The sequence below is a fragment of the Psammomys obesus genome, unplaced genomic scaffold, assembly GCF_907164565.1.
Source record: "Psammomys obesus unplaced genomic scaffold, mPsaObe1.curated_primary_1811, whole genome shotgun sequence".
In the NCBI taxonomy this organism is placed as follows: Eukaryota; Metazoa; Chordata; class Mammalia; order Rodentia; family Muridae; genus Psammomys; species Psammomys obesus.
Window position 1 is genome coordinate 730,404 of NW_026594216.1, and position 25,827 is coordinate 756,230.

Consider the following 25,827-nt stretch of genomic DNA (forward strand, 5'->3'; position numbering starts at 1 on the left):
AGGCATGTTACAACCATATGAGAATATGACAGTGGATTCCTTTTCCACTGAGACTTGAGATGACTAAAGACATGGCTGACCACTTAAGCACCATAAGCCCATCAGATAATAAATGTTTGTCCTGAGTAAACATAGTGACATATACTTGTAATTTTAATATTCAGAAGGTAGAAGCAGGATGATCATGAGTTTAGTTCCAATTTGGGCTATTTAGCAAGTTCCAAGACTTGGGCTACATAGCAAATTCCTCTCTTTAAATCAATCAGTAAGTAAAACAAATGTATATAGGTCCTTAGCTACTACATGTTGAACTAATTTGTTAACACAGAAATAGCTATCTAATATATTTGGCTTTCTAACAAATATCAGAATTGAGTCAATGGTTTGATGAATAGTCATAAACTATTGTTTATTCACAGACTAAAATAGTACATTAAAAGAACCTTATTTGATAGTGAAATAACAACATAAACATGAAAATATCAGAAATGTGTCAAAGGCTTGATGAATAGTCATAAACTATTTTGTTTATTCACAAATTAAAATAGTACATTAAAAGAACCTTAATAGTGAAATAAAAAAACATGAATATGATTATTAGCTAACACACTGGAGCTATTAGTACTTCTGGGTTCTACGACTATGTTAAGTTTTAAGACTGGCTGAATAAGGATAGGAATAATTAATTAGTCTTTGATAGATGGATGGATGGATGGATTGATGATTGGATGTAACAAAGTCAATAAGACATTTTAACAAAAAATTGAAATATTTCCCTTCGATGAAATATCACTGTATCATTCCTATTACCAAGGCCTGTGTTCGAAAGAAAACAGGGTATGTCAATTATCCAATGAGTCTGACTCTTGAATTTTCTTCATCTTGTCTCCTATGTGAAAATAGCATGATTTGAGGCTAAGGGTTGATTTGACAATTGTTAACAATATAACATTTAAACTTGTACCTATCTTTTGAGAACTCACAGCTAACCTCAGGGGCTGGGCCAATACTCTGATCTCAGGTCACTGGTACTGCAGATTTTCTTTGTCCCTCGTGTTAAAACACACACACACACACACACACACACACGTAGGTTTCACTATCTTTAAGGGATATTGTTACTGCTATCAGTTGGTGAATGACTGTCTTCTGCTTGAGATGGGAAGTGTGTGAAAACTATTCTCTTCTCTAGATGTGTATAAAACAGAGACCCAATCAAGGAAGACATAAGAGGAAGCCAAAATGCCAGTCAGGCAGGTAATTGTTTAGGGCCTCATGCTATGGGTGCTTTGGATTTTCAGAGTGAAATACGTCTCTTAAGCAGACAGCAGTTGCAGGTCACAGCCCTAAGGCCTGACTGGTTTTGTCAATCTGGCAATTCAGTGTCAATGCAAAGGACATCCCCAGCACCTGAGAAGAGAATTGAGAAAATGTGAAGTCTTCGTATGAGAAAACATTTCTCCCACATTTCCGGAGATTGGTAACACAGAAAAGCAAGATTTCCATCATATTGTGACAGTCTCTAAGCATCATTCCCACCTAAGGAATGTCTCTCTTTAAGCTTAAGGATAGCATTAGAGAGGAAATAGGGATAATAATAATATAAAAGAAAATTAGAAGCTCTTAAAAATGTTTTTATATTCTTAAGTCACAGACACTTAGTTAATGTAGTCATGTTGTCCTTATTGAACAGTATAAGAAAAAGAAGTCAACTCTACCCAAGCCTTTTGTTTCCTTTGCTTTCTTCTTCCTTTTATTTTTTGACTAACTCTTAAGTAATGTATAATATGCCCAATACTTGGGTAGAAAATAGTATGAATATCACAGCCACATATAAGCACAAAGCAAAAATAATTATAATTTTCATCATCCTTCCCTTATTAACATAAAAGCTCAATTTTTCAAGTGAACTGTCTTATCATTACTTCCAGACCACCTAAGTTAGTGACTAAAGTGGGATTCTGCTTAACACTTTTAATTTAACTGTTACTCATTCATATCTCTAAGGGATGTGTTGATGATATATATTCCTATAACATTTTCTGGGTGCTTTAAATTGAATTATTAATATAATCCTTTTTTCCTTGGCTAGACAAACAAATGAATAGTATAACATTTATTGCCTCATTCTACTTCCCTAGTACTGTTCTAAGACTGCAAGATTTAACACATTTAATTCTTACAAGGATCCTGGGATCAAGGTCTTACCTGTATCACACATACACAGATGGTAATGATTCCAATATATAAGAAGTTGGTGTGAAACCATGATTTTGCTTTATTATAGCAACCCTAGGGGAAAAAACATAGGCATGAATGACACAATTTATTTTGTAAACTTTATCAAGAAGGTTATCTAGGATGGTAATTTGTATTTATTTAAAACAGTGACTTATATCAGATATTATGTTTTAATTTCCATTGCATGTTTAAAGAAACAGGCATAAAATAGAGAATATTAAATCAGAGACATTTCTACTAATATTATCAGTATACTGGCATGTAAGACAGAAGTCTTAGCTCCTGAGTTAAACTAGCTCCCAAGAGGTAAGTCAGAAACACATGTCCTTATGTTCTGTGTTATGTTCAGCAACACTCAGTGCTGATCTAAGAGTAACATATGGAACTATAGGTGTTGGAATCTTTGGATCAAGTTACATATCAGTATCTGCTCCAATAATCACTATTATAAACCCTATAAAATTCCAGAGTTGTTGACTGGTGGTTGCCATGGTTTCTTTTTTTCCCCTGTGGACCTCATATCTCTGTAAACTTCCAAACTCAGGAAAAGGTAACATGGGGTCAAGATCTTAGTGTACTTAGTTTATTTGTTTTACTGGAAGATAATTCTTTTCTTCATGAAAAGTAAAGAGTGAGACACAAAATTAAGAGTGAAGGTGGCTTCTAAAAACTTTTTCTCAAGCTCTCATTCCTCTGCTTATGTTTAACACATCCCATAAAGGGAACAGATCCGCCATTTCCAAGAAGAGAAGACAAGCAGTTACCTAAAAAAGCCAATCTACCTTAATCCTGTAAATTATACTTTAAACACAAGGACTACCTTCTGTTCAAGATAGATATATCTCTGAGCTATTTTTTACACAAACTACCACACACACATACACACACACACATGCACACTCAGTTAATAGTGTAACAAATGTTCTTCAGTCTCTTAGCTAGATTAGCCTACTTAAAGATTTTGGAAGTTTAAATTGGGGGTTGTTTCCCTCTCTTTGTTGTTGTTGATGATAGTGTCCAAAATTTGCTGTTTCTTGGTGGAAGGTTGAAGTTCTTTCTGGCATTGTTTCTGAAATAATTAAAAGTTTGAACAAGAAAGCCAAGCAGGAAAATTGCCAACAAAATTACCTGAATGTCTGCACCTGGTGGACAGGAAGATGGTGGACCATTGATCCAGTCACTTGAGCCATTTACACCACAACAGTGCAGCTGAAAGCCAAGTCCCCACAAACATAATGATTAGAAATTCAACAGAAAAACGAAATAGAAACTGGACATTATATAAAAGGGTATGCCTGTCATTCAAATATAACTCCAGAGAAGAAAAATCAGAATTGGTCTACAGCTACAGACTCTTTGGAATTAAATGTCCACAAGAATGTTATACCATTTATTCACAGGAGACTTCTACAAAGTATAGAGTACATGTTTGATTTATATATTTTACCTATCAAGTACTTCCTGCCTAGAGACCTTGTAACATAGAACTAAGTCTAACCACATTGACTCTTGATATTGTTGAAAACAAGATAATTAGATACCTGCCTAGATGAGAAAACAGAAAGTAGCAGCTATTATTGTTTTAAATATAGAAGAAACTTATGATCCAGCTATCCCATTCTTGGACATACAGCCAAAGGTCTCTATATCCTATGAAAGAAATAGTTTCTCATCCATATTTTTTTTTGCTACACTATTCACAGTAGCCAGAAAATGGAAATAGCAAAAATACCCATCAACTGATGAATAGATATTGAAAATGTAGTATACTTATACAATGGAATATCATTTAGTTCTTAAGAAAAGTTAAATTAAGAAATTTGCAGGTAAATGAATGGAGGTACAAACAATCATCTAGAGTAAAGTAACCTAGACTCATTAAAAACAAACATCACATATTTTCTCTTATACATGAATGCCAGTTTTGAATGTTTATATTATTTGTTTAAATCGAAGTATTGATAGAGGCCAGGAAATTAATAAAAGGGAATAGAGATACTCTCAGGAGATAAATGGAATGGAGATATTTAAGTGGAGTTGGAGATAGGAGAACAGGATAAGTAACATAATAATGGTAGGGCTAACTAACACTAAAGAGCTTTTAAAAGAGCCATATAGAAACATACTACCATAAAAATTTCCTTATATACACACACAAATGTAAATGGACTTATACTCTACCTGGACAATAATGCCCCTACTAGACCCCACAAACTAACAAATAAGCCTTTGTTGGAGTTGTTGGCCACTGAGTTCCTATAGCCACATAAATATTACAAGCTATTGCTAATGACCTTGGTTACCCTCCAAAACATGTGGCAATAACACCCTATTGCTGGAGCCACCACATATGTGAATCATGAAATAATGGAGAGATCAAGCTGTATTGATTTGGAAGCCTGATCCTTACTGGATAGATTTTATAGTGCTGGAAGAGTCTGTGCAAGTTACAGAAGAGAAAAGTAATCATAAATATTACAGAGTTGCGAGCCCTGAGAGCAATAATAATGAACATTCTAGCAAGATATTACTACTAGAGCTATCATGATACAAATGTCAATGGTATAACCAATAACTTTCTGCATAGATTTAAAGCATATTATTTAAAGGAGAAACTTGGCATCATTTTGGGGGGGGGCAATGATCTGTGACTAGGTGGTTATAGGTCTTTGGGGAGAACCTACTAGTATAATTTTGCTAAATGGACATAATATTGAATCAATTTCTAGTGATTTATTACTATACCTATAGATGAGTTACTGAATCATCATCAAGGAGGCTTCTATTTTTAGTAGATGGTGAGTAATACAGAGACCCACAACTGGTCAATATGCAAAGAATAAGAAAGTATGGGGTAATCAGCCCCAGAGTGGATATATGTGGAAGAATGAACAGAAAGAGGCAGAGGTGGTGGATGACTGGAAACTCACAGTCAGCAAAACCAGAACAAGCAGGAAGGGTAGATTGGGCAGAAGGCCCCATCCCTAGCTGTGGTTATTGGCAACTGATTGTTGCTGGAAGAAGGAAACCAGTTTTCCCTGAGTGTATAACCACTGGCAGGTAAACTACACCACAGGGCATGCCCCCACCCAAACATCTATAGGCAGCACTAACTGAACTCAGTGGGTTTATAAATAAAATGAGGACACAAATTTGGTTGAGTAGGGAATTGGGGGTATATCTGGGAAGAATTGAGGGATGAATATGATCAGAATACATTGTATGACATTCTTAACAGAATATTATTTTAAAAAAGAGAGAGGATAAAGTTAGACTTCATCAGCTTTCTAGATTCACAGTACTGGGAAACAGGGTTCTTGACATCAAAATACCCATGGGAATAAACCAGATAGATACAGAAAGTGGTGGAATCTATAGGACAATAATTTTTGTATCACAATAGCAATAATTTTTGTTCACATACATATAACATAAAAAGTGGGATACCATTACAGAGTAAAGGAAATTTTGAGACATCTTTTTCAGGTCTTGATTTGTTCAAATCAGTTGAAAATGTTTGAGAAAATTAGAATAATTGGAATATAGACCATTAATGACATTTGATGATTTATTTATTTATTTGTGTGTGTGTGTGTGTGTGTGTGTGTGTGTGTGTGTGTGTGTGTATGTATGTATGTGAGAAACTATGTTCCCTACATTTATGCAATAACATGTAGAAGCCATAAAAAGGCTTCAGATTTTTTGGAATTGCAGCTCCGGGAAGTTGTGGGCAGCCATGTATATTCTATAGCAAAACTCAGATCCTCTGGCAAAGCAAAAAATGCTGTTAACCCCTGAGCCAGCCTCTGTAGTGATATTTAGTGGGTGAGATGATATAAGGTTCAGTATTTTATTTGCTTTAGAATATTCCAGAAAAAATGTTTAGGGGATTAAATGAAGTGACAGTGACAAAGATCAATATGAAGTTGATGACTTATATCAAGAGATTTATTTTCCTTTGTTTTGTTTTTCACTTTGTTGTGTGTCTGAACGTTAAACAGGACGTCTAATCTAAATTTAAACAAACAAGTAATTTGAAATCTAGAGATGTTTTGACTTTGCATGAAACAAGTCCTCCCATTCTTGTTTTTATGTTATAATTTCCTATGTTATTGGATACTCCATATTAATCCATCATGGGTAATGATGATACTTTTTGAGACCTACGTCAGGCCTTTGCAAGGTTCTCTAGCCCATATTTGTCCCCTAACCTTTTTTTTTTCTTTTGTTTTTTTCAAGGCAGAGTTTCTCTGTGTAACCTTGGCTGTCCTGGACTCGCTATCCTGGACTTTGTAGACCAGACTGACCTTGAACGCATGGAGATCAACCTGTCTCAGATTCCGCTAGTGCTAGTGTTCCCTAACTTTCTAAGGCAAGAATGAGAGTTGATACATGTTCATGGATAGAGAAGAAGCATAGAAAATGTGACATTAGAGCACTAGGTAAAAAAATATAAGAATTTTTGTGACTTGGGAATTTAAAAGAGGTTTATTTTACTGCTATTTTAATAAAAATTTGAAAAATATGTTGACTAATCCAATATGATTCATTTGGATCTTCTTTTCATCTTATTGGGCCTAAAGTAATGATCTCATATGAGTTGGTAGAGAATGAAATAGAATATAGGAAAATTTGTACCAATTGGATTAACTCTTAAACTCCCCAGCCTGTGAGAGCAAAGACAATACTTTTGACTTCAGAACTGAAGATCTTTGAGTCTGAAGTCTTTAGGAAAGGGACACTGGTTTCTGAGGACAAAGTCTGGGAGTTCAGTCTGACTCATCTGAGCAAGAATTTTTATATACTTACATTTGACTGGATGAAGTCCCATGCCTTCATGGTGCTGTTGTCTGTGTGATAATGTTGAATGCTGTCATTCAGTCCCTCAGCTACATACGTGTTCAGCTGGGAAAATCATATTTCATCAAAGAAGACATAGGAAAAACAAATGGATTCAAGAAATAAGAGATTTCTAGTGGACCATATAGATTCCCCCCTCTCAAGTAATCAAACCTAGGAAAGTAAGGTAAGAGAGGCTATATAAGAAGACAAGCTGAAGGTTTTATAATATCGAAGGAAGATATAAATAAATGGACTTTTATCTTTCCAGGATTAGTTTCACAAAGAAAATAAAAAGTACAACCAAAGCCAAGGTCATATCTTACTGAGAAGACTGCCAGCTGCACAGAGAAAAGTAGGCGGGAAAAAGACAAACTTCCTTCATTTTCTCTCCATTTACCTTTCAAGGCATCATTCAAATACAATATTAATAACTATTTTTCTCAACTACAATTAATCTCTCATCCTCCCATTTCATTTGCATAACTTAATACTAATTTTGTTTTACTAACTTTTTATCCACTGTGTGTTCTCCATCTCAACAATAAGAGAACAGGCCATGTTCTTTATAACTTACCTTTTGTTCATACACAAAGAGCAGGATGGCTATGATCACCTCGGCAAGGAGAATAATCAGCAGCAGAACAAAGAACTGTGACAAAGCAGAGAAATGATCAAAACATTGATTCCATTTCTGATCTACCTCTCTCTCTCTCTCTCTCTCTCTCTCTCTCTCTCTCTCTCTCTCTCTGTGTGTGTGTGTGTGTGTGTATGTCTGTATGTCTTGGGAGCAAACATGTCTATACATGTGTGCATATGCACTTACACACATTCTCACCCATACTCATGTTTCTGCCTCCTCACAGCTTCCTAAGTCCTCTCTTGTTTTATGAGGGATATATGTTCGTTTACTACAGCAAGACTCTAACAGGAAAATAAGCTATGCTCTAACTTTTCTCTACATTGTTGAGTCAATGTTTTAGCATCATCCTAGCAAAACAGTTGAGCAAAATGAAAACAGGAAACTAATGCATGAGTCCAATGAGTTCAGGTCCTGGTCCCATATGTCAGATGAAGTCTAGCTCAAGATGGAGGGTAGATAATGAGTGAAGCTTGGGAGAACATCTGTACAGAAGAAGGAAAGAAGGACCCTAATCATAGTTCTAAGTCATTTTTTTCCTCTGAATTTGAAATTTTAATCCCTGCATGACATTTATATGCATAAAACTTTCACAATTACATTTGTTCTTCAATTTTTTAATAAACTTAAACAGCAATTTTGACAGCTTAAATCATTTATCCTGTCTCTGATATCTCTTGTTGTTTGCTATCTACCTGAGAACGATTTTATACTAAAAACATTATTATTATTATTATTATTATTATTATTATTATTGACTTAAGTGTTGATCTACAAGAGAAGATTGATTATATGACTTAAGAGAAAACCAGGATGGTTTCACATAAGAATAGAAGCATTGTTATACCCACCTCTGCCCTTACTACACGAGGAAAGGTGCATCATTTTTACTCCTATAGCATGAGGCAAAATCTAAGCCTGACAGTACTCCTCAGGCTGGTTATTTGACAGAGAACTGCTGCAAATCTCTTCCATTTTTAGTATTCAAAGACTTCAGACAAGGTTCTTACCAAAATTGGACCACTCCTACTATGAAGGCTACTTTGTGCATGAATTAAGAATGAATTCTATATCATTAGGGAAGGTCACTATGTTTGGAAGAACCTACTGATTTTTTTTTATCAGTTAATTACTATGTGTCAGATCCTGAAGTGTGTTCTTACATGAGAATTTAGGCAGAAAGATAACTAATTTCAACCAGACATCAAGGAAAAATACATGCTGTGAAAGGACATGGCAATGACAAGAGTCATTACTGATAGTGTAAAATGGATATAACAGATAAATAATGTCTTCTGCATAGCCTTGGGATCCCAGTGAGAAACAAACTAATATCGGTTTATAAAATCTAGGCTGTTAAGAGATGCTATTATGGTTAGCTTTAATTATCAACTTAACAATCTAGAATCAACCAGCAATTTCTCAGTGAACTGAGGAACTATCTAGGTTGCTCTGTGTGCATGTCTGTGTGGTACTGTTTTAATTGGTAATAAAAGTGAGAAGATTAATCCATTAGCACCATTTCATGACCTGGACCCTGAACTGTGTAAAAGTAAAGAATACTACCTGAGAACACACAGCAAGTAATCAAGTAGTCATGCATTTGTTCTCTACTCTTAAGTGAAGATGTAATGCTTTTAATTCCTGTTTTAACACTCATGCAATAATGAACTGCACTCCTTGTACTATTGAAGTCAAAAAAATACCTTTCTCTTCTAAGTATCTTTTTCCAGGTATTTTATCACAGCAACAGAAAGAAAACAAAATCAGAAATTGGCATGAAGGAAGTGGGACTGTTGCTGTGATGAACCTGGTGATGTTATTTTTTATTTTTTTGAGGAATAAGGAAGATGTTGAATCTTTGATCTGGAAAGTCCCATGGAGTGATATAGGTAGAGCTTAGTGGGATATTCTTATGGATTGTTGAAAGGGTACTAAGAGTGGAGTTTCAGATCATGGACTTAGTCATTAACTGGACTAGAGAATATTCATGTGACATTTGGGCTAAGAATCTATGTGTGGTGTTCATGCTGGAGCAGAAGAAAGCTGATTTATTGGAGGTTGTCACAATTAAAGTAAGCCTTCCGTGTTTCACTGGGTTGATACACTAAAGACAGGGGCCTTTTTCTTCAATGTGATAGTTTGCCATTTGTACTGTGTATACCATTCAATGTGTACAGTTCATTCAGGGACTGAAAGAGCAGCTATGATTGTCAAAGAGATCAGTGCCACTGAAGTGAACTCCTTGTGTTTCATAGGAGTCAATTACACAGAAGCCAATACACTATGGACCAATGAGAAAAGCTACATCTTGAGCTTGCAGGAGAACCTGGAAATGTAACAGTCATCCCTGTGGCACTAGTTTTGAAAGCATGAAGCACTTATAAAGAGCAACTGAATATTGGAACTTTGTGGTAGGGTCAGATTTTCTACAGAGAGGCCCTAAGAGGCCACTAGTGTACTTGATACCTCGGTTACAATGGAGAACCCAGACACTGCAAATGCAAACATTTACCAAGGAAAAGCTACAACTGTAGAGTTGAGCTGGCTTGCTTCCAGGAGAAAATCTGTATTGCTACCAGCAACGTAACTGTAAGGGTGGAACTATCCAAATTGTTTGGAGCCCAGAATACAAGGCCCAGCTTCTAGACACTGGAGCTTCAAAATTTGGTATATACAGTACTGACTTTTTTTATTTTTCTGTTGGTTCCTGAGATTGTACTAAAATTACATCATTTCCCCTTCCATTTTTTTTCTCCAAACTCCCTCATACCTCTTCTTAGTCTTTTTAAAATTCATAGTTTTTTTTTAATAATTGTTTTTTTCAGTTTATTTTAGTTATTATTGTTTATATTAATTACAGTCTATTTACTTTGTATCCCAGCTGTAGCCCCTCCTTCATTCCCTCCCAATCCCACCCCCTCCCTCATCTCCTTCCTGCCCCTAAGTCCACTGATGGGGGAGGTCCTCCTCCCCTTCCATCTGATCCTAGCTTATCAGGTCTCTTCAGGGCTGGCTACAATATCCTCTTCTGTGGCCTGAGGGAGGAGGCTTCTCCTCCCTTGAAGAGGGGAGGAGGTCAAAGAGCCAGCCATTGAGTTCATATCTGAGACAGTCCTTGTTCCCCTAACTAAGGAACCCACTTGGATACTGAGCTGCAATGGGCTATATCTGGGCAGGAGTTCTAGGTTATATCCATGCATTGTCCTTGGTTGGAGAATCATTCTCAGAAAAGAACCCTGTGCCTAGATATATTTGGTCCTTGTGGAGCTCCTGTCCTCTCCAGGTCATACTAAGTCCCTCTTCTTTCATTTGATTCCCTGCACTCTGCCCAAGGTTTGGTTATGAGTCACAGCATCTGTTTTGATACACTGCTAGGTATAATCTTTCAGGGGCCCTCTGTGGTAGGCTCCTGTCCTATTACTTGCTTTCTCCTATAATTGTTGATATATTCCTAAATAAAATCTGATGGTTTTTATTTGTTTATTTGTTTTGGCATAGTTGTTTTTACCCATGTTTCTTCTCTCTCAGAAGAACAATGTTTATATATGTAACTTTTTTATTCTACAAAAGCTTACAGTTAAAAGACCTTGAACTTCGAAGTCTTGAAAAGTTTGTAATACTGGAATTGGACTATATTTTATATTCTGATATTAACATGAGGCATCTGTGACAAGGGATAGAAAGTTATATCTCAAAGTCGTGTGTGTGTTAAATGATGGGATGGACTGTGTTAGTTTTTATTATAAACTTAACACAACCTAAAATCAACTGGAAAAAAGTTACTTGGGAAATTATCTAGGTCACCTTGGCCTGTGGGGATATCTGGCAGGGGTTGTATGAGAGGTCCCAACCCATTGTGAGTGCATTATTTTATAGGCTGCCATCTGAGTTGCAAAGAGTGAAGAAAAGAAGTAAATAAGCAAGCCAGAAATCTGTGTTTATTGTTCCTTTTATTTTCAAGACAGAGTTTTAACATTGGTTGTCCTATAACTTGCTCTGTAGACCAGGATGGCCTTAGACTCAGAGATCTGCCTGCCTCTGCTTCCTGAATGGTAGGACTAAAGGTGTGTGCCACCACTACCTACCTATCTCTCTATGCTCTTAATTGTGGATATGACCCAAAAGTAATCTACCATGAAGCATATTGCTCTGAAATTGACCCAACATTGACCTCAACTCAGAAGATCACAGCTACTGCAAGGACTCACCGACATAAGCAGACACTTATTCTCCTTGATTGAGCCCATGCAGCCCAAGAAGGCAACTACCATGATAATGGAGCCCACGATGACAAGAACATTGCCAAGTGTCAGGAAGGGGAGGTTACGGAACAGAACTCCATAGGTGTTTTGGACCAGGAGGTAAATACCAAATCCCAAAATGCAACAGCCACAGACCTAGAAGGAAGAATTTCAGAGCATTCTAAGGTTAATGTTGTTCCTAAGTATTTCCACATTTATATTCTAATCTTCTTGACATCAGAATCACCTGTTTTTGTTGACTCAAGACTCACAAGGTCACCTCTTTATTCAGTTCCCCACTATCATAATAGAAAGGAAATATCAGCTTCTTTATATGCAGTCACATAACAGTTTTTACTATACATTTCCAGATACCAAGGAAAGGTCATCTTTATGAGGGACTTAATACCTTCACTGTACAGAAGCTTAACTTAATACTTCAGATGTTCTATCTCTTTTCTGCTCAGTTGTCTACACATGTCCTTTCCTTTGGAGAGTATGACCATGTAGAGGAGTTGCTCTGTTTGAAGAAAGGCATCTTCATCAGAAGACTATGAAACAAACTAAACTCATAAAAATATTCTTATGAACAAGTACCGATTCATCTTATATGTGAAAATCAGTTGCTAAATTCAATACAGTGAAATCTCCTTGGACATCTCTTTTGTTGTTGTTCTTCTTGATGACAGGGTTTCTCTTTCTCACTTTGTCTGTCCTGGACCCACTTTGTAGACCAAGCTAACCTCAAACTCACAAAGATCCTCATGCCTCTGCCTCCCCAAGTGCTGGGATTGGGGACACGACACCCACCTGGACATCTCTTTTTTGTGTTAAACTACCAACCATGTGGATATGTGTGCCTGTAAACTTTACATTTTTATTAATCTGTATTAATTATACAAAATGTTTCATTGTGTATTTCTACACATAGAACATGTAAGGTACTTTGATACTATTCACTGCTCTACTAATCTTTCTTATCTGCTTTTTTCTTTTAATTTTCCTCCTTTTCAGTCATAATAGTCCTTTTAGTTAAACACTTTTCTTATTTTTCTTAGTTTCCACATAATCAGGAGATTTAATAGTTTTCTATGTGGGGCTGACTTATTTCACTCAAAGTAACCTTAACTTTCATATACTTTTTGAGTAATTTCATTCTTTCTTATGGCTATGGAAAAAAGCTCTATTCTGTACATATAACACATTCCTTTATACATTCATCTATGTATGGATATGTAGTCTGCATAAACAATATAGGTGTTAATTGTGTTGTGAAAGCATGGATATGTAACTATTTTGGAGTAAGTTGATTATGATTCTTTTGGAAACAAAATGAAAAATAAAATGGATAGATCATATGGAAGTCCAAAAAAAGAAAACCAACGAAGAATAAAAGAACAACAACAAAAAAATCTAATCAGGAAACAACCTGGGAACCTGCCACAGAGGGCCTCTGAAAGCCTCTGCAGTATAGACTGTCAAAGCAGATGCTGAGCCTGATGGCCAACTGATGGGAAGATTGAATGGAATTTTATGTAAGAAGTGGGAAATAGTAAGAGCTGGAGGGGATGGGTACTCCACAAGGAGAGCAACAGAACAAGATAATTTGAACACAGGGAACTTCCCAGAGACTCATACTCCAACCAAGGACTATTCATGGAGATAACCTAGAACCCCTGCACAGTTGTAGCCCATGGCAGCTCAGTGTCCAAGTGGGTTACATAGTAATGGGAAGAGGGACTGCCTCTGACATAATCTGATTGGCCTGCTCATTGATCACCTCCCTCTGAGGGGGGAGCAGCTTTACCAGGCCACAGTAGAGGACTGATAGACTAAGATCAGAAAGGAGAGGAGTACCTCCCCTATCAGTGGACTTGGGGAGTGGCATGCATGCAGAAAGGAGAGGGAGGGTGGGATCAGGAGGGAAGGAGGGAAGGGCTTATGCGGGGATACAAAATGAATAAAGTGTAATTAATAAAAAAAATTAAAAAAATCCAATCAACAAATGAACAATGGAAACGAGCAGACTGTTTTAAAAGAATGAAGTGGAATCAATCAAGAAAATTGTCCATTTCATTTAGATTTTCAAATTTTGTGGCATATAGGCTTTTGAAGTAAGACCTAATGATTGTTTGGATTTCCTCAGTGTCTGTTGTTATGTCCCCCTTTCATTTCTTATTTTGTTGACCGACTGTTGGATCAATGGAATCGAATAGAAGATTCTGAAATAAACCCACACATTTATAAACACCTGATCTTTGACAAAGATGCCAAAACCATACAATGGAAAAAAAAAAGATAGCATCTTCAACAAATGGTGCTAGACTAACTGGATGTGTAAATGGAGAAAAATGCAAATAGATCCATACTTATCACAAAATAAAGTCCAAGTGGATCAAAGACCTTGATGTAAAACCAAACAGACTAAACCTGTTAGAAGAAAAATTGGGGAAGAGCCTGGAACTCATTGGCACAGGAGACAACTTCCTGAACATAACACCAACAGCACAGGCTCTAAGATCAACAATCCATAAATGGGACCTCATGAAACTGAAAAGCTTCTGTAAAGCAAAGGACACTGTTGTTAGAACAAAACGGCAACCTACAGACTGGGAAAGGATCTTCCCCAAACCTACATTTGACAGAGGACTAATATCCAACATATACAAAGAACTGAAGAAGTTAAACAGCAACAAATCAAGTAACCCAATTAAAAAATGGAGTGCATAGCTAAACATAGAATTCTCAATAGAGGAATATTGAATGGCAGAGAAACACTTACAGAAATGATCAACATCCTTAGTCATCAGGGAAATGCAAATCAAAATGATCCTGATATTTCACCTTACACCTATCAAAATAGCTAAGATCAAAGATCACGTGACAACACGTGCTGGAGAGGTTGTGGAGAAAGGGGAACCCTCCACTGCTGATGGGAATGTAAACTTGTACAAGCACTTTGGAAATCAATCTGGCACTTTCTCAGACAATTAGGAATAGCACTTCCTCAAGATCCAGCTATCCCACTCCTAGGCATATATCCAAAATATGCTCAAGTACACAAGGACATTTGCTCAACCATGTTTGTAGCAGCTTTATTCATAATATCCAGAAGCTGGAAACAACCCAGATGCCCCTCATTTGAGGAATGGATACAGAAATTGTGGTACATTTACACAGTGGAATACTACTCAGCAATTTAAAAAGGGAAATCATGAAATTTTCACGCAAATGGTGGAAACTGGAAAAGACCATCTTGAGTGAGGTATCCCAGAAACACAGGGTATGTACTCATTCATAAGTGTATATTAGACATAATATAGGGTAAACATACTGAAATCTGTACACCTAAAGAAACTAATCAAGATGGAGGACTCTGGGTAATATGCTCAGTCCTCATCCAGAAAGGCAAAGAAGATGGATATCAGAAGAGGGAGAAAACAGGAAACAGGACAGGAGCTTACCACAGAGGGCCTCTGAAAGTTTCTACCCTGCAGGGTATCAAAGCAGATGTTGAGACTCATAGCCAAACTTTGGGCAGAGTGCAAGGAATCTTGTGAAAGAAGTAGAAAATAGTAAGACCTGGAAAGGAAAGGAATTCCACAAGGAGAGCAAAAGAACCAAAACATCTGGGCACAGGGATCTTTTCTGAGACTGATACCCCAACCAAGGACTATTCATGTATATAACCTAGAAACCCTGCCCAGATGTTGCCCATGGCAGTTCAGTGTCCAACTGGGTTCCATAGTAATGGGAATAGGGACTGACTCTGACATGAACTGATTGGCCTGTTCTTTGATCACCACCCCTCAGGGGGATGTAGCCTTACCAGGCCACAGAGGAATATAATGCAACAACTCCTCATGAGACCTGATAGACTGAGATCAGAAGAAAGGGGAGGAAGACTTCCCCTATTGGTAGGCTGGGGGAGGGGTATGGGTGGGTTGGCAGAAGGAAGGGAGTTGGTTTGGGAGGAGATGAGGGAGGAAGCTACAGGTGGGATACAAAGTAAATAAACTAATTAATAAGAAAAAGGAAAAAAAAGAATGAAGTGAAAATGGTCAATAGATATATGAAAAAAAGTATTCGACATCTCTAGCTACATCAAAACTACATGGAGAGTCCATTTAATCTCATCAGAATGACTGTTCAAAAAAATAAACAATCAACAACAAATGCTGACTAAGATGACAGAAGAATGGACCCTTTAACATTGTTGGTGATAGTCTGAATTACCCTACATACAGCAGAAATCAGCATGGAAGTACTTTTTAAAAATAAGAAATTGAACTTCCATATGAGTTCTATGGTCAATGTTCTTCAATGCAGTTGGGAACAAGAAGAGGACTACCCAAACTGTAGCCCATTCCTGACTAACAGATGCCATCTATTTGGGCTACCCTAAAGACCCCCAGAGAATTGGTATCATTAACTGTAATGATAGCTTATGATTTTATAGGCTTATAGTATGACAGAATGGCAATAAGGGAAGAAATTATTACTCATTTGTACCTAGGTGAAATGTTCTGGATATTACCTAATCTTGCACAGTTCACATTTGAGAAGAAAAAACAACTTACCTGTAATAGAGGGGTGTTATTTCAGATATGTTCAAAGGAGCTACTTACCCAAAAGAGCAAATTAAAGATAAAGAGAACATATTTCAGCAGTTTCAAGCTGCTCATGCCCATGCTGGGATAATATGCCTTAAAAAACAAAAGGAAGAAATAATTTTTTAAAAAGGATTTGACATTGTAAGGTAGCACCACAGACTCTAAAATGCAAGTGTTTAGGGCTGAAGGATCATCATCACCACCATTTGTTTAAACTACATCTGTTCTCTGGAAATCCCTGCCTTCATTTTTTAAAATTAAAGCCAGGGTTGAAAAACCATTATCTGCAACTCTGAATGTTACTCCAACTCAGTAAGCAATGTTTGGTATTAGAGAAAGCCCCATGACCCAATAATAAAGCCATTCTAAAAAGAAAATGAGTGAATCACAGTGGCACAGACTAGGCCAGTGCTTTTTGGTCCTATGTGACATTAGTGACTAATGTCTGGTTGCTCAAGAAAACAACCTTTGAGACCAAGATTGGCAACAATATGCAGACTAGAAGGCCAGTGACTTGATCAGCCAATTCTTTAACTGTCTGGAGATTCATTACGTACTAAATTTGTTGTTGTTTTGTTGGTTGGTTGGTTTTGCCACTGTATTTTAATTACAATGTTTCTGTCTTTCCTTTCCTCCCTCCAAATCTTCTCATATACTCTTCCCCACTCTCCTTTAAAATCATAGCCTCTTTTTTCATCATTTGTTATTGAATTGTCTGGAAGACCTCTCCATATGAAAGGGGGAGGGAATATACATATGCCTTATTTGTCCTTTATGTACAATCATATATACTTCTAGATATGACCATGACTAAGTATTAGACATCTTTCAGTTGATGTCAATGTTGTAGCAGAAATGAAGCATACAAATATGTAATGAGGAAGTTAAAAAAGACCACAATATGAGCACAGTCTTTTAAATGTTTTAGCTATTCACACCAACTCAAGCAGCAGGGAAGCCTTCCTAGCCTTTGTAAATTTTGTAAACTCTCAAGGCAGAAAAATGGCCAGCCCTCTATCTGAGGAGCTATGGCCAGGCCCTGCCACCAGACTTCCCTAATGGCCATAACCTTCAATGGCTATAATGTCATTCCCAGCCACAAGGCAGGAGAGTGACCAGGCCCCACCCTCAAGAAGAATCCCACCAATCCCTGAACAGAGAAACCCACTAATCCCTGAGCTTGCCACAGAAACCAATGAACAGGAAAACCCACCAACCCTTGAACAGGAAAACCTGTCAATACCTAAGCCCATCCCCCTTGCTGTCCCAAGGTCATGACTTGAAATCCCACCAATCCTCACCCTGGAAATCCTCACCCTGGAAATCCTCACCCTGGAAAGTTCTGCCCCCTGCCCAAGAAACCCTATATGATGCCTATGTCTGCTCAGTTCCTTGCTGTTTCTCATCTGAGCAGAAGCAGCCATCCTCCTCAATTTCCCTCCTAATAAATCTCTTCCATGAGGTTCATTGTGTGGTGTGACTTTGTGGTATTCCTGATTGTGTATGATATATGTAAGCGGTATATGCATATATGTATGTGTGAAAATGAGAGGAGTATGTTAGTTGTCCAGCTCCATCATACTCTGATTTATGTCCTTAGGATGATAAACACATGGATGGTGAAGAGGGAAAGAAACAGAAAGGAGAGGGATATAGAGAGAGAAAGAGTGAGTGGGAAAGAGAATGGGAAGGAAGAGAAAGGGGGAGGAAAAGGAGAAAGAAAAACGAATTATATCTAGACAATGTCCATCTAGATAAACTAGGGTAATCTCTCATTTGAAGACAAGAATATGATGGCACATGCCTGTAACCCCAGTGCTAGGGATGCTTAGGCAGAAGGATTACAATTATGAGGTCATCCAACGTTTCATAATGAGTTTATGCATATGTGTGCAAACTAGGCTGCTAAAGATAAAACTGCATTGTCAGAAATAAAAATAAATGGGGATGTATTATTAATGAAAATGTAGATATTACATAGGAAAAATTAATAAATTTAAGATAGCAAGAAAAATATCAAAAAAGGACAGAGAACAAAAGATTTAAAAATAGAGCATTTCCAAATGAAGGAGCAATGTTGAGGATCATAATTCCTATGTAATGGAGTTCCCAAAGAAGGAAAGAGAGAGAAATACTTGAAGAATTAATATCTGTAATTAATTCTTAACTATATTAAAATAATTTACTTATGTGACAAAGAAGCTCAATTAAATACAAATATAAGAAAATTATATTTTAACAAAACCAAGAGAAGGGAAGCGCACACACACTACACACAAACACACACTCTATCACCAACAATATTAAAATAAAAGGAATAACAATCATTGGTCATTGGTCAACATTAATGGAATCAATTCCCAAATAAAAAGACACAGGTTAACGGAATGGATGCATCCATTCTGTTGAACAGACCATCATTCTGTTGAATACAACAAACACACCTCAGCAACAAACATAGACATTATCTCTGAGCAAAGTTATAGAAAAGGTTTTCCAAGCAAACATACCTAAGAAGTAGGCTGAGATAGCCATTCTAGTATCTAATAAAATAGGCTTTCACCCAAAATTAACCAAAAAAGATGGGGAATGACACCTCAGTCTCATCAAAGAAAAAATCCACCAAGAGGACATCATAATCCTGAACACCTATGCCCCCAAAAAAGGCCACCTGCATTCACAAGGGAAACATTATTAAAGCTTAAATCACACATTGATGCTAATACATTAATAGTGGGAGACTTCAACAGCCCACTCTTATGAATGGAAAGATTATTGAGACAGAAACAAAATGGAGAAATAATGAAACTAACAGACATCATCAACCAAATGAACGTAACAGGTATCTACAGAACATTTTGCCTGAACACAAAAGAATGTACATTTTTCTCAGAACCTCATGGAACATTCTACAAAATTGATCATATGTTCAGTCACAAAGCAAACCTCAACAGATACAAGAAAACTGAAATAACTGTATCTTATCAGTCCACCAAGGATTAAAACTAGATTTCAACAAGAAAGAAAGAAGGAAAGGAAGGAAGGAAGGAAGGAAGGAAGGAAGGAAGGAAGGAAGGAAGGAAGGAAGGAAGGAAGGAAGAGAGAGAGAAAGGAAAGCAAGAAAAGAAAAGAAACAAGAGAAAAACCTACAAACTCATGGAAACTTAACAATTCTTTACTTAATGACCATTGGGGTAGGAAAGAAATAAAGAAAGACATTAAAGACTTTGTGAAATTCAATGGAAATGAAGGTGCAAAATACCCAAACAATGGGAAACATTGAAAGTTGTGCTAAGAAGAAAGTTCATAGCACTAGGTGCCTTCATAATAAAATTGAAGCAATTTAAAAGCATGCCTAAAAGCTCTAGAACAAAAAGAAGCAAACATGTTCCAGAGGAGTAGATGTTGATAATTCTCTGTTTATCTCTATACCCATTTTTTAATTGGATTATTTATTTGTTGCTGTTTAACTTCTTGAGATCTTTATATATTCTAGATATTGGCCCTCTGTCAGATATAGGGTTGGGAAGATCCTTTCCTAGTCTGTAGGCTGTCATTTTGTTCTGATGACAGTGTCCTTTTCTTTACAGAAACTTTATAGTTTGGGGAGGTCCCATTTATGGATTGTTGATCTTTGAGCCTGTGCTGTTGGTGTTCTGTTCAGGAAGTTGTCTCCTGTGCCAATAAGTTCAAGGTTCTTCCCCACTTTTTCTTCTAACAGATTTAGTGTGTCTGGTTTTATGTTGAGGTCTTTGATCCACTTGAACTTTACTTTAGTGCAGGATGATAAATATGAATCTATTTGAATTTTTCTACATAGAGACATCCAGTTAGACCAGCACCATTTGTTGAAGATACTATTTTTTTTCCATTGTAAGGTTTTGGCTTCTTTGTCAAAAATCAAGTAGCTGTAGGTGTATGGGTTTATTTCTGGGTCTGAAAGATGTGCCACCATACAACAAGGACATTTGCTCAACTATGTTCAGAGCAGCTTTATTCATAATAGCCAGAATCTGGAAACAACCTAGATGTCCCTCAACCAAGGAATGGATACATAAAGTGTGGTACATTTACATAATGAAATACTACTCAGCAATTAAAAACAAAACAAAAAATCATGAGATTTGCAGGCAAATGGATGGAACTAGAAAAGATCATCCTGAGTGAGGTAACCCAGAATCAGAAAGACACACATGGTATATATTTGCTTATAAGTGGATATTAGCCATATAACATAGGATAAACATACAAAAATCTATAGTTCTAAAGAAGCTAAACAAGGAGGACCCTAGGGAAGAGGCTGAAACCTCACTCAGAAAGACAAACAGAATAGACATCAGAAGGAAAAGAAGACAGGGAACAGGAAAGGAGCCTTCCACAGGGGGTCTCTGAAAGACTCAACCCATCAGGGTATGAAAGGAGATATGGAGACACATAGCTAAACTTTGGGCAGAGTGCAGGGAACCTTATGGAAGAAGGGGGATATAGAAAGACCTGGAGGAGACAGGAGCTCCACAAGAAGACCAACAGAGCCAAAAAAAAAATCTATGCCCAGGCAGCCATGAAGAGACCTATACTCCAACCAAGGACCATTCATGGAAAGGACCTAGACCCCTGCTCAGAGGAAACCCATAGACTGCTCAGTTTCCAAGTGGGTTCCCTAGAAAGGGGATCAGGGGCTGTCTCTGATATGAACTCAGTGGCCTGCACTTAAGCTCCTCTCTTAGGTCCATCCTTCCAGATAAGTACACTTCCACTCACACTCCTGTGCTTGCACATGTGCCCGTGATCTTCCTCCCTTAGCTGCATCTGAAATACTAACACCCACTCTCAAACTGGTGGACCTCTTTCATCTTCCTGAAGAATATGTCAGACTCCAGAGACAGATGGACCCATCCTGCAATACAGATTCCAAGAACAAACAGTGAAGGCCACAGCTCATCAGATGTCTAGTGGCCAGCATAAGAACACATCCAACAAAAATCAGGACATTATGGCTTCACCAGCAACCTCCAAAATCAATGGATATTTTAAATTCATTGGAAATACAGGAAAATGACTTTAAAGCTATGCTTATCCAGTTATTAGAGGCACATAAAGATGAAATGAACAAAGCTCTCATAGAAATACAGGTAAATATAATCACACAAATAGAGGCACATACATAGGAAACAAACAAAAAAATTAGATGTCATGGAAAGACAAGAATCCACATTCAAACAGATGGAGGAAATGGTGCAAGAAATGAAAGCAGAATTAGAATCAATAAAGAAAACATAAACAGAGAAAACCCTGGAGCTGGAGAACTTAGAGAAAAGATCAGGAACCACAAAGGTAAGCATTACCAACAGAATACAAGAGATAGAGACTCTAAAAGTCAGAAGGACTTGGGCAGATGTGTTGCAGACTCTTAAGAGACCATAGATACTAACCCAGACTACTATACCTACAAAAACTTCCAATCACCATAGATGGATAAGATATTCTACAATACAATTTTAAACTACACACAAATGCACATGACAACACACATATGCATGTACACACACACACACACACACACACACACACAAAACCCAGCTTTACAGAAGGTGCTAGTGAAAAAACTCAAACCTAAGAAGGTTAACTACATGCATGAAAACACAGGAAATACTCAACATAAAAATATTGCAAATTACACACAGAGAACAACAACAAAACAGCAGGAATCAATAATCATTACTCACTGATATCTTTCAGTATCAATGACCTCAATTCCCCAATAAAAAAGACACAGACTAACAGAATGGATGCTAAATCAGGATCCATCCTTTTGTTGAATTCAGGAAACACATCTTGACATCAAGGATAGACAACACCTCAGAGTGAAGGGTTGAAAAAAAAAGAGATACCAAAAAATGGACCTAAAATGCAAGCTGGTGTAGCTATTTTAATATCTAGCAAAATAAACTTTAAACAAAATCTAACCAAAAGAGAAAGAAAAGGAAGCTACCTATTCATCAAAGGAAAAATCCACCAAGATGGCATTACAATTCTTAACATCCGTGCCCTAAACACGAGGGTACCCAAGTTTGTAAAAGAAACACTACTACCACTTAAGTCACATACTGACCCTCATACATTGATAGTGGGAAACTTCAGGACTCTTTTCTCAACAATGGACAGGACATCCAGACAAAAACTAAACAGAGAAATACTGGAGCTTAAATACATCATGGAACCATCACATACTTACAGAGCATTTCATCTGAACACAAAAGAATATAACTTCTCTGCATCTCATGAAATTTTCTCCAAAATTGACCACATTCCAACACAAAGCAAGTCTCAACATATACAAGAAAATTGAAATAACTTCCTGTGTCCTATTAGAAAACCACAGATTAAAGCTAGATATCATCAACAACAAAAACAACATAAAGCTTACAAACTCATGGAAACTGAACAATACTATACTGAATAAAAAAATGTGTTGAGACAGAAATATCTAAATACACAGCATCAGAAATGAAAAAAGAGGCAGAACAAGAGACACCAAGGAAATCTAGAGAATCATACGGATATTCTTTAAAAACCCGTACCTCATCCAATTAGAAATCTTCATATTAATAAAAGGATAATTGACTGGGTGTTGGTGGCACATGACTTTAATCCTAGCACTAGAGGCAGAGGCAGACAGATCTTTATGAATTTGAGACCATCCTGCTCTACAATTGAGTTCTAAGACAACCAGGGCTGTTACACAAGAAAACAAAAATTTAATTAAATGAAAGAGGATAATTTTCTCAATAGATACCAGTTACAAAATCAAGACCAAAAATAATTTTAGCAGACCCATAACAACTAATGAAAACAGGAAACAGGGCTAGAGCCACCATAGAGGGCCTCTGAAAGACTCTACTCAACAGGATATTGAAGCAGATGCTGAGACTCATATCCAAACTTTGGGCAGAGTGCAGGGAATCTTATGAAAGAAAGGGGAGATGAAAGAGCTGGAAGGGACATGAGCTCCAGAAAGAAAACAGAACCAAAGGGGGGAAAAAAACTAGGCACAGGGTGTTTTCTGAGACTGATAGTCCAATCAAGGATCATGCATGGAGATAACCTAGAACTCCTGTACAGATGTAGCCCATGGCAGCTCAATCTCCAAGTGGGTTCCTTCGTTTGGGGAATGGGGGCTGTCTCTTTGATCAACACCCCCTGAGGGGGAAGCAGCCTAATCTACATGTCTCTTAACAGAAGACTAGAAAAAGAAAAAGTGGTACACTTATAAAATGTATTGTTAAAAATTATATAATGAAATTGACAGCTGTTTTTAAAAATGATGTCATGAATTTTACAGGCAAATGGATGAAACTAAACAAAAAATATCCTGAACGAGTTAGCCCAGCCCCAGAAATATAAATTTGGTATATATTCAGGTATATGTAGATGTTAGCTCTTATGTAAATAATAACCTAACTACAAGTCATAGACCCAGAGAGGTTATATAAAGAGGAGACTTGGGGGAGTAGGGGGTGGTGGTGAATGGATCTCCCTGGGAGGGAAAATAGAATAGATTTTACTTTCAGACTGGTGGTGAGGGGACAGGATGAAGGAATCAGGTTGCAGGAAAGATAGGGTAGAGGGAAAAAGTGCAGGGGTAGAAAGGTGGAATTATAGGGTTTTAAGGGGTAGTACGAAAACAGTACAGTGGAAACTTTTTGAAATATATGAAAGTGATCCTAATGAGTACTCCCAGTAATGAGAAATATAATGCCTCAACTGGCCATCTCTTGTTACCAGGCAATGATTCCAGTGGTGAGACTTGGTTACATTAAATTGAGTTATTGGCCAAAGTGGTCCATTGAAATATTCAAACAACCCAGGTGATTAATAATATAGAGTTGCTCTTTGTAAACGTACAGTGTGACCCCATTGCTGAGGTAACAACCTCATATTTTTTTGAGAATAGTCTAGCTGGAGTCTGCATGGAGTTTTCACAACTACTTTCTAGTCTCTTTAATTAAGAAGGTATTCTTCAGGCTACCAAAAGAGAAATGTGAACACCAGCACAGCCATAAAAACCCTCACTTAAAATCTGTCCTACCTGCAAAATATGCTAGGGCAATGGTGGCACAGAACTTGTGCGAATAGCCAACCAACAGTCTTATTTGACTTAAGTCCTACTCCATAAGAGGGAATCCATAATTGTCACTGCTTGGGTAACCAAGAACCAGAGACTAGATAGCCCAGAGACCTATGGTCAAAGCAAACACTACTAGACTAAAAATATATAAATAAAATAACTCCTAATGATTTTGTGCTATTTTGGTAGATCAGTGCCTTATTCTATCATCATAGATTGGCTACCTCCAGCACTGGATGGGAACAGATGCAGAGACACACAATCAGACATTATACACAGAAAGAGTCTAAATGGTAGGTCTACAACAAATTTATCCCCTCAGAATTCAGGGAATCGCCTGTCCTGTTTCTTGTTTTCTCCTTCTTCCAATGTCCATCCAATTTGTCTTTCTAAGTGAGGAAGGAATGAGAAGGGGGCTGCAGCTGGTATACAAAGTAAATAAATGTAATTAATATACAAATAAAAATTTAGTTTAAAAAATCCATAATTAAAAAAAAAAGAATTCAGGGAATCTCATGGAAGAGGAAGCAAAACGATAGTAAAAGCCAGAGGGGATGAAGACACCAGGAGAACAAGTCCCTGTACATATAAGCTCACAGAGACTAAAGAAGCAAGCACAGGGCATCCATTGGTCTAACACCAGGTCCTCCATGTACATGTGGTAGCTATCGGTTTTTTTATGGGACTCCTAAATGTGAGAACAACTGGGTCTCTGTCTCTTGTGCCTGCTCTTAGGACTTTTCTTCCTGTTGGGTTGCCATGTCCAACATCAATGTAATAGTTTTTGTTTCATCTTTTATTTTATGTTGTCATGTTTGGTTGTTATCACTTAAAAGCCTGCTCTTTTCTAATGAGAATAAGAGGGGAAGTGGGTAGAGAGGAACTGGAAGGAGTAGAGGGACAGAAATCTATAATCAGAATATATTATATGAGGAAAGAATTTCTTTTTAATAAAAGGTAAAACATGAAAATTGTATTAATATTTTTATATACAGGCAATGATAAAAAAAACTTTTGAGTTTCTTATAAAGAATAGTATCAACTATAAAAAACATAGGGATAAGTATAGCAAATGTTATGAAATATTTGTATAATGAAAACAAAAACAATCTGTACTTGAAA

General features: G+C 37.1%; 1 protein-coding gene across 1 annotated transcript in view; it reads right to left on the minus strand.

The window, feature by feature from the left end:
* Nucleotides 1-493: 493 nt before the first annotated feature.
* The window catches only part of Cd53 (CD53 molecule), a 38,226-nt gene continuing 12,892 nt past the window's right edge, over nucleotides 494-25,827 (minus strand). Inside the window, exons 2-8 of the mRNA XM_055618150.1 lie at nucleotides 16,593-16,670; nucleotides 11,932-12,120; nucleotides 7,658-7,732; nucleotides 7,051-7,146; nucleotides 3,370-3,450; nucleotides 2,209-2,292; nucleotides 494-1,410 (exon numbers count right to left, since the gene is read on the minus strand). Coding sequence (XP_055474125.1) covers nucleotides 1,339-1,410; nucleotides 2,209-2,292; nucleotides 3,370-3,450; nucleotides 7,051-7,146; nucleotides 7,658-7,732; nucleotides 11,932-12,120; nucleotides 16,593-16,655 — 660 coding nt within the window. The 5' untranslated portion in view covers nucleotides 16,656-16,670 and the 3' untranslated portion in view covers nucleotides 494-1,338. The remainder of the gene's footprint in view (nucleotides 1,411-2,208; nucleotides 2,293-3,369; nucleotides 3,451-7,050; nucleotides 7,147-7,657; nucleotides 7,733-11,931; nucleotides 12,121-16,592; nucleotides 16,671-25,827) is intronic.